The sequence below is a fragment of the Ipomoea triloba genome, chromosome 1, assembly GCF_003576645.1.
Source record: "Ipomoea triloba cultivar NCNSP0323 chromosome 1, ASM357664v1".
NCBI classification, from domain to species: Eukaryota; Viridiplantae; Streptophyta; class Magnoliopsida; order Solanales; family Convolvulaceae; genus Ipomoea; species Ipomoea triloba.
The window spans coordinates 9651435-9662204 of NC_044916.1; the positions used below are offsets into that span (position 1 = coordinate 9651435).

At 35.6% G+C, this 10770-nt stretch overlaps 1 protein-coding gene across 1 annotated transcript; it reads right to left on the reverse strand.

The window, feature by feature from the left end:
• Nucleotides 1–4514: 4514 nt before the first annotated feature.
• Nucleotides 4515–6168, reverse strand: LOC115999538 (protein JINGUBANG-like). The gene has a single exon (XM_031239384.1). It carries the CDS (start codon nucleotides 6153–6155, stop codon nucleotides 4698–4700), a length of 1458 nt encoding a protein of 485 aa, XP_031095244.1. The 5' UTR covers nucleotides 6156–6168; the 3' UTR covers nucleotides 4515–4697.
• Nucleotides 6169–10770: the final 4602 nt, after the last annotated feature.

A 10770-nucleotide genomic window follows, 5' to 3' on the forward strand; every position in this document is an offset into this window, starting at 1 on the left:
ACATACATACATACATACATACATACATACATACATACATACATACATACATATATATATATATATATATATATATATATATATTCAAATGTGGCCGCGATTTCCCGTGCGGTTTACACCACTCAATGTTAAGAAATGCACTACTCATTAGTAAGAAATGCACCACACAAATATACATTATTAGGTACACATCACCAAAAACACACCACTCATTGTGGTGCATTTCGTAACATTGAGTGGTGCATTTTTTAACATTGAGTAGTGTAAACCGCACGGCCGTGTATATATATGGTTCACGTAGCACTGGTCAACACAATAATTTGCCTTGTTACTGTCTCCCAAATATGTTGTAATAGAATCATTAATCAAATCTTATTTTATTTGTTGGTTATGAATAATTAATTTGATAATAACTCACATATTGAAGTCCAATAAATTTCACCAGCAATTGTAGGTATGATATTTAGAATTTTGTTCAAAGTGTCCATCACTCGACATTACCACGTCTGCAGTGCTCAACCAACCATACTATAGGAACAACATTAACTACGGAGTAATATTTACTTCCATTGACGTGGGGAATTCATATTTCATACACTAACTTCAGATCACGTCGTGGGATCGAATCCCATTGCAATCATCAAACATTAATGTTGATCAAGATAATCATTTAAAATTGCACTGAAAAAGTTATATATCCTTTTCAATAAAATATTCGTAATCGAGGGTTTGACAAATGGGTGACAGATAAAAATTAGTATTCTTAGTTTACCTTCTAAGCAAAACTATATTAAAAATTAGGCACTATCATCTTCTTTATTAAATACTCAAATAGGAGAAGCTGTCCTAGCGTTGTTATCTTATAATTAGTGTTATGACTTGTCGCCTTCTGAGCAATGTTATGTTTAAAATTCAAGCTATTGAGCAATGTTATGTTTAAAATTCAAGCTATTGAGCAATGTTATGTTTAAAATTCAAGCTATAGTTTCATTTATAAAACGTGAGATAAATCTCAGCATTTATGGCCTATAAAAAATGATTGTTACCAATTGATCATAGTAAATCAACAATCGCAATTGAGCAATTAAGAGATGGAGCAATGGATAAAGAAAGAGTGAATTTGCAGGAAATACACTTAGCTCAATCAAAATTGTGATCCACAATCCAAGCTTCAAGCAATCAAGAGAAAGTCTCCTAGCTTCAAGGCAATTTGTAAAGTCGGTCGTTCTTGAAAACCTAGAGAGTTTTCTCTCTACAATTGAAGTACAATTAAGTGCAGTAGCTAAAAGTAAAAACCTAAACTAAAAAACAAAAGTCTTCTTTCTAAGTCCCTTAATCAACCTTAAATACTAAGGGTGTGTTTGGTTCGCACATGAAAATCGGAATCGGAAAGGGTATCAAATACTTGGTAATGGTAATGGGTTTTGGTGAAAGTATTTTGCATGTTTGGTAGTAGGGTAGAATGAGAATGATTATTAATAGTTGGGGAAGAAATGATGAAGGGAAATGAAACCCTTATTTAATAAGGGTATGTGTTTTTCAATTAATGGGGTATTCCAAACCCATAGTAGTATTCTAAAAACCTTTCAACCAAAACAATAATAATCACTTTGATACCCATACCTTATACCAAAACCTCTCAACCAAACACAACCTAAATCTTTGCTGCTTGTACCAACACTTGCACACTTGTGACACCTCGCATGCATCCTTCTGAAAATTCCTTCGCCTCATTGCAAGCTCGTGGAAAGCTTTGTGCAAGTTTCTACTAATATCTCCACGAACCTATGCACGCACGTGGAAGTCCTTATGCAACTTTCTTCCAAGATCTCCATATATGCACACGCCCACGATCGTGCAAGGCGTGGCACAACATTCTACCAATACTTCTACAATTACTTGCACAGTTGTGCATGGCGTGGTACACGGGGCCACTTTAGACCATCTTTGATTTAAGCGCCAAATCTGATCTAATTGCTAAGGGGTGTATTCAATCACGACTTTCATGAACTTTTAAATATTTTTAAAGTGATGAATTTTAATTGACTTTTGTAAAGTTTTTGTAAACTTTCCTAGAATCTTTTAAACTTTTATAAACTTTGTAAGAGTTTATAAATATCCATAGAACAAACATTTATAGATTTTTAAAAACTTTTTCATATTAAAAAGTTTACAAAAGTCATTAAAACTCTAAATTGAATACACCCTCACAAACATTCCATAACTTCTATTAATATATTATCTATAAATTAGTGCATTGTAGAAATTAAAAAAAAAATTGATGTCACAAAAATAGAGTATATTATTCATAAAGAAAATATAATCAATTTTTATAAATATAACCAATAAAAATATTTCTTGAACTAATGAAACAACTAATGTTGAGTAATATAATTATCAAAATGTTTAGAATGAAAACGTACAAATTTTCCTTCAAAAAAAAAAAGTACGAATTAAAATATTCATCTTGTTAGTACAAAAAAAAAAAGTACGAATTAAAATATTCATCTTGTTAGTACAATTATCTTTGATTGGCATTGGTTTATTTTTACCTTTACTCTTTTCTTGATGAGTATCTCCCATTTATAATTACTATAAAATAAATAAAGAATCTCTTAAAAAATTCAACTTAATACAATATATATATATATATATATATATATATATATATATAATAAACATACAATTATATAAAATTATAAACATATTAATTAACTAAAATTTAAAAATTATAAATTATAAAAAATTTGCTGCAACCAGCAGCAACTTGCTGCTGCTGCGAGCTGCTGTTCGTTCGCAACAGATTCTTGTTGCTGCGATCGCAGCAATTTTTTTAGCTGCGATCGCAGCAATTATTTTGTTGTGATGGTAACAAAAAATTTGCTTGAACATAAAAAAAAAATTTGTGAAAGATTTGATACGTACCGTAAAATTAATGGAAAATTTGCCTAGTTTAGATAGAGGAAAAAAAGTTTGCAGAGAATATTGAAAAGTTTGTGGTTGGAGGGTTGGATTTCATCTATTTATATTAATGAAGAGAAAGTCTATAGAAATCCTATTCTGACAGAGTTTGTGAAAGTCAGTAACTTTTTGAATACCAGTAGACTTTTAATAACTCTATAAAAGTCTGAATCGAATACCTGTATACTTTTAAAGAGTTTTGAAAAGTTTGAATTGAATACATGTATACTTTTAAAGAGTTTATAAAAGTCTAAATTGAATACCACCAAACTTTTAAAGTTGATAAAAGTATTTAAAAGTTCATGAAAGTCGTGATTGAATACACCCCCTAAATTAGCCCCAAAGTCCTATAAAACATCAAATGCACTCACTATTTATAAGTCCATGTGCCGAATTTATGCCATTTAGAGCCAATTAACACAACATCCAAGTACAAAAGACACCAAAAAAGCACAAAACAACCCCAATTTAACCCAATAAATAATGTATCTTTGTCACTTATAATGTGGCAATTCCTAATTCTAATTCTTGTTTAATTGATCATGAGAGTGACCATTTAACTAGAATATGGGTGCTACCGAACAAAGCTTTAGGTAAACTGCTCGTATTCGTGTTTGGTAAGTGTTCATTTATTAAGGTAAACGAACATAAATGAACAAATTCTAGAGCTAGGTTAATAAACGAACAAACCAAGATCTTTCGTATGAAATACTATGATGAAAAGAGATTTCCTATCTATATACCTAATAGAAACGAGGGCACCTTCATTCGTCGTGGGTACCATGGTGGTCATAAAAAGATATCATCGAGGGATTTTACTTTATAATGAATCCATTAATTCTATATGACTTGTTTTTAGTTCAAGCCTATTATAGAATAAACTTTTTCAAGCCTTTCTCACTTCGAAATCCGAAGGGAGATAAAACCTAACAAGGATATAGAAAGTAAAGAGGAAAAGGCATGAAGATATGATAGCTTCTTTATGATCTAACATTCTTGCGTCTGAACATTTGTAGGCTTGTTTGCTAAGAGCTCATGAATAAGCCCATTTGTGTTTGTTTAATAATATTCATGAACAAGCTCATTTAGTGTTCGATTAATAATGTTCACGAACAAGCTTGTTGAGTGTTCATTTAATAATGCCAACTCAAGCATAGGTCCATGAATTGATATATCGAGTCAATCTAGTTTCAAAACTCAACACCAAATTGTACTTTTGCTTACAAAGAATTTAGCTCAAACCTAAACCGCCAATGTTTCATGGTAGAAATTGAATCACCATTCTCTTGCTGTAAAGTGGAAAGAAGCTAAGATGCCCGCATGGGTAGCTCAACTGGTTGAAGTTTGAGAGTGAGGGGAGAGCAAAAGTCTAGCATCTGCCTTAAGTTGAGTTACCATGCTTTGTCGGATCCTTGGGATGGGGAATATTCAACCTTTTGGGAGAAGAAGAAAAAAAGCTAATTCTTATCTTTATTGTTGAGTAACTTATAAAGAGTATACCAACTTTGTACCTGTGTAACTAGGGAGTAATTGTTTTGAACAACTACGAATGCTTGAATAAATGACATTTATTGTGTATTATTATATTAAATACACATACAGTTAATAACAACTTAACAACTCAACAACTTGCATTTAAATAATGAGTACAAGGAATTCAATATATTGGTTAAATCTTATAACTACATACAGATGGATACATATATAGCATTATTTTACTTTTACTTTTTACTTTATCAATGATGAAGGGGATGAACATCTTGAAGCTTCTTCTCTACCCATGAAGGAGACAAAACAGGACTATGTTCAAACTTCATCTTCGTTTTCGAGTCGCCTGCACCATCACCTTCTTCACTATTATTATTATTATTATCCTCTAAACAACCTCTCTTCTCCTCGCCCGCCTCGGGCAAAACCTTAATTCTCCAAACCTTAAACGTTTGATCCAAGCTGGCACTGTAAACCAAGAATCCCATCACATATTTCTCAATCTCCAAGGAAACAGCCAAGCATTTCACCGGGCCTCTGTGGGCATCTAGCACGGCAAGGCACTCGTGGAAGTAGCTCCCTTCTTCTCTTCTCCACACCCTAATTGTGGTGTCCTCGGAGCCACTGAACACCAGCTTCTCGATGGCAACTAAGCATAGGACGGCGAATCTATGGCCTTGCAAGAACCCGCCGTGGTTAAACCGGCCCGACATCTTCTCCTTTTCCCAGAAATTTATGAACCCGTCCGAGGAGCCCGAGTAGAGGAAGCATGAGGAAGTGGTTAGGCTTAGGGCGAGTGCGTTGACCGGGGAGGGTTGGAATTTTAGTGTCATGGTGAGAGTGTGGGAGCTTTGTCCGTACACTCGTCGCCAGATCTTGACGGAGCCGTCTAAGGAGCAGGAGAAGACGCAGCCGTCGTCCTGGTTGACCACGACGGCGTTCACGTTGTCCTCGTGCGCGTGAAACGAGTCAACGCAACGCCCGCTCGACACTGCCCACACTTTAACCGTCTTGTCCCACGACCCGGTGTAGAGAAGGCCTCCCGCGTGGTAATACGCCATGCAAGAAACGCAATCCTTGTGGTGCTGACCCGAGGCGCCCCTGGCCCTGGAGAAGATGGAAAAGGATGAGCCCTTTTTAGGCAGGACGGCGATTTTCTTAGCCTGGAAATGAGAATAATTCTTCTCCAGACTACTACTACTCGCTACGCTCCAGGCCCGGACCTTGTGATCCTTATGGGACGTGAAAAGGGTGTTCCCGTAGGCCAGCATCGCGCGCACGTCGCCGCAACGGGCCTTGATATAGCCGCGCTCCATGCAGTCCGGTTGGCGCCACGCGCGGATCCGGCTGCTCTCGGAGCCCGTGAACACCAGCCCTTTGGAGATGGCTACGGAATGGATGATCCCGTCTTGGCGGTGGAGCGAGGTGATGCAGTGGTAGAGGAGGGAGGGGGAGGGGGTTTGGAGGGGGGAAAGGGTCCAAGGAGATTCCGGGCTAGGGGGTGGGATTAGTGAATACATAGTGGCAATACTTGAAGGCGGGCTGCTAATTTGAAGCTGTTGTTGTTCATGATCGCACAATTCTTGAATGGATTTGTAGGATAGATTGTGATGATTGGGTGGAGATAATGATGATTGTGTGGAATTTTTCTCTTCATCCATGAAGCTATGGAGAGTTCTTCTTTTGCCATAGCACTCCATGTTCATGCTGGATACGATGGATGGGGGGAATATAATGTAAGAAGTGATAGCAATATTTCATTAGAGATATAAATAAAGGGTCTTGCGATTTCACGTGCATGCACTCAAATAATGTCGTCATTGTAAATTATTAATATTTCTTGTAGACAAGCTAATTAATCGCCTATTCATTGCTTCTCTTTATTAGAATATAATGCGCATCTAACATATTTAATGATTATAAATAACTTGTTAATGTTTCACATGCATTTTGTAGACAAGCTAATTCATCGCCTATTGATTATATTGTTTCTATTTATTAGAATGCACATCTAACATATTTAATGATTATAAATCATTAACTTGTTTTCTTAAGGTTGCTCCATACCCAAAGTCAAGTACTGAGCCTTTAACGGTGGATGGTTAAAAACGAATAAGTCATTTTCACTGAACCACGCTCCAAGATAATGATTATAAATAACTTTCTTCCATAGCTATGGCACTTACAAAATGTTATTTAGATAAAGTTCCATTTTTAGAGATTATCTAAAGAAACACTTTACTCATGTCCACGGCAGGCTTAGTAGATTTTTCCATCCATACATTCTCACCATTAGTCGTTTTGAAGGTAGTAAATAATTCGCGTTGGAATAAATATGTCTAGCCGCAATTGACTTGTGGTCCAACTTACCACAATTGAAACATTTTCTGTAGAATTGCTTCTTTGAAACACCTCCTTTAATTTAGGACTAAGTTTTTGCTTAACCTTCTTGGAGTTCTTGGGGCTTTTACTATATATGCTCCACGGTGTGGGCTTTGGTACGTGCCACCAGTGATAGGAACCTTCCCATCACTTTTCATAATGTCTTCCTCAATCTTAAGTCAAATTAAAGGATCAACTACTCTAGATTCATAGCTATCATTCCACTTGCATGTGTTACTTAGCTTTCAGGAAGTTCTTGGAAGTCTTTCTAGCCCAGAGGCAACAAGTGGATAATAGATGTCACTTGAAAGGCTTCGCTCACAACCATTCATTCCTCTTGTATCTCGTAGAATATCATTTGCATCTCTTCAACTTGACTTAGCATGGTCTTCGAATATCATCTTGTAATTAAGGAATCAACCAATGACAAATTTCTTTGCCCCTGCGTCTTTAGTCTTATACTTCCGGTCTAAATAATCCAACAACTCCTTAGTTATTTTCAATTTGTAGTACACATTTTACAATGAATCAAGCAAGCCATTCAAAATGTAGTTTCGACATAGGAAATCAAAGTGTTTATGAGCTTCCATTGTTAAAATTGTATACACATCAGACTTATGTTCCTTCACAATAGGAACCGTCTAGGTTAAGAATCTTTTCAATCCAAGATTTGCAAGTTAAAACAACATTTTTTGTTGCCATCTCTTAAAATTCAACACAATAAATTTCTCAGGCCTTTCGACCGAAATAGATGGTACTATAACATGCACATGCACCAAGTGTTAGAATAAACCTACAAAGAGGGGAGCAAAGTCATCCCCGGTCAAAAATTTAACCCAGTCACCAGAGAGAAACTAGGTTAGTTTGGACTACCAACCTAGGCTTTGCACAGTAATTAAATTGCTTCCTAATTTAGAGTACAATAACTCACGAGCCTTCACAAAGCTTTTGAAGATGGTGGAGTCCATTTCTTAGGATTCCAACTCTAGAAGTCCTCTACTTTGAGGTAAATTTTATGAATATACTATTGAAAAAAATAGCATAAAATATATTTTAAGTGACTATTTTGTGGTATAAATATATGTGGCCTGGGTTCACTCTTGATTTAGATCAGGTCAAAGTGCATCTGAATTTTTCGTAGTGAGACAAAGATATCAATATATTGTACGCTCAAATTGGATAATGAGTGAATGAAAATTAATTCTCAAAGTAAACCCATTTGAGTTGGAAAATGAAGATGGAAAGGCTTGGAAGAAACATTTGTCCCACGATGAAAAAAGAAGTGGATTTGCACCACTATATGTTACACAATAATTACTAACTATAGAAAGGTAGAAGAAGAGAATACAATAAGTAGACGTATACAAGTACAACAAATCAGTACATCAATAACAACAATAACAACACTGTTAAATTCGTAAGAAATAAATCCGAAAATAACAATACAAAGTAGAAAATCCAAGTCGTGTATGCCACACTTTCCTTAAAACCGATTCGCTACCTCCCACGGGTGCTAGGAGCGTTGTAGTGTCGGTCTCCCAGGATAAAATGGATTACAATAGTATAGTTGAGCACTCAACCAACACTATTTTCAGCGAACTAGAACAAAGTTGAATACTTGGAGTAAGAAGAAGAAGAAACAACACTCTTGTTTTTGCTTTCACACTCTGGTTTTTCTGCTTTTGGATAGAGGAAGAAAGACAGATGAAATATTTCGGACAGAGAGGGAGAAAGCAAGTGAAGTGTCCTGTTTTTTCGGATGAGCTGAAGAGATAATAAATATCTCTTAGTTGAGACATATAGTAATGGGTACACCACTAATCAAGATAATAAGACAAAAGCCATAATAAAGAATGTTAGACATTTCTCTAACCAAGACTAAAAAAGAAAAGGGATTCCTTTTGTCGTATGGAAAGCAAAACATTCTGACATTGGGAGTTGCTTTATTTAAAAAAGAAAGAAACACTCCTTGGTGGCTTTGGAATGGTGTACTGGCGTGGGAAGGGAATGCAGCCTCCATAATGCTTTGTTCCATCCGGCTTTGGGGAATTGAGAAGCACAACAACAATAAAATATTGGAGCACATGTCTCCAATATTATTTAATCACCTCATTTCCTGAACAAATTCTAATATGGAAGCATTATCAGCACATTTCACCGTTTTTCCGGTTAACAATGTCGAATAGGTCGAGAATCAATATAAATATTTTTGACCCACAAATATTTGTATCACAAAATATTATTAGTCAAAAATTTTCCAACACTATATATACAAGTTCCTTTTAGAGGTAAGTTGTATTGTATAGCATAGAGATCAAATTCTCTCGGAGTTTGTATATACAAGTTCCTTTTAGAGCATAGAGATTCAGTCTGTAGGGGTGCAGGAGATTTTATACGCAAGCCAAAAAGCTCCATATATTGTATTTTTTTCTCATATTTTTGTGTTTATGCCAGTGTTCTAGTTCGTCGAGCTCATTTGTTTGAGTGTTGAAATGTTGAGTCATAGTTCGTTTTATCTCAGAAAACCTAGGCTACAACGCTCCTAACACCAAAGGAAGGTATCGTAGAAAATAAGATTTTAAGAAAAGTATGTTTCACATACACGACTCAAACTAACCTCTTTTCCTTCTGTTTTTGTGTTTTTTATTTTTCGGAAATAATATTTTTTGTAGTATTACCTACCAAACCCAAAGTGAGTCCTTCTTGCAATGAATATTCTACATCACTTCGGCTAAGTAAGCAAGATTCCACATGCACCTTAAAGTTATGTAAACCTAGTCCCTCTTTCTGTTTTGGAAATTGGAAGGCAAATGGTACGCAAGCAATGACGACTTGTTTGCCACCCCAAAGGAAATTACGACACAAAGAAACTATGTGGTCAATAACTGTGCTAGAAGAGGAAAATTTTGAAGTCAAAATACTACAACACCTTTAATGACATAATTTTTTTGTTTTGAAAGATAATGACATAATTAAAAACCTCAAGCTAAGTCTCTTAGCATAGGACAAGGTAGTGCACCTCTTCCAAGCGACAATAAAATGAGAAATGGAGTCAATAAGGAACGAAAAATAGGCCACTTTAAGTCTTTTAAGTCTTTGAGCATTAAGGGAAATGCCTAAATATCTCAACAAGAGAAGTCCAATGAAAATATGAAATCAAGACTATTATCATAGATGCGTACAGTGAAGATGATGAATTTGTTAATGCTACACTGAGAGGGCTGAGGTCTTCTCAATCTCATTAAGAGCATCCATGAGCTAGCATCCCCACATATTGAACATTACCTCTAATGGATGAGGGGTGGTGTCCTTAGTGTGAAGATGAAGTGGAATCTATTGAATATTTGGTGAGGGGTTGTGCTTTTGCTAGGGCTTTTGTGTTGGATCCTAAAAGAGTTTAGTTATTTTGACCATGTCCCATCCAATTGGGGCAAATTACTGTGGACCACGGTCCAAAACAGCGTCGTTGAATATTATGAGTTAAAATAATGTACTTTCAGGCCCGGCCCTGGGCAAGGGCAGGCTAGGCCCTTGCCCAGGGTCCATGCTTCATAGGGGCCCACCACCCCTGCCATCATCTTATATATATACTATATAGCTTAAGTATATGTATTTAATATACGTTGAAGTTAATAAAGTTTAGCTTAGTGTAGTTGGTGGGACTAATGGTTAATATGTTTGAGGTCATATGTCAAAACCCCACGTGCACTTCTCAACAATTAACTTTTTCCACCCTAAAAGATTTCCACCATACCTTTAGAATATGAATTGAGGGAGTTATGGATTTTATTTCTATTTTTAATTTTTAATTGTATTTTTCCTCCTTATCTTTAGAAGGTGAATTTAGGATTTTTGGGATATTATAGTATTAAAATTGTAAGTTATGAAATTTATTTCTATTTCGAATTGTATTTTTTGAGTTATAATTTTGTGATTTTT

Coding starts and splice junctions, on each gene's coding strand:
- LOC115999538 (XM_031239384.1), bottom strand. CDS start 6,155: ATGAACATGGAGTGCTATGGCAAAAGAAGAACTCTCCATAGCTTCATG.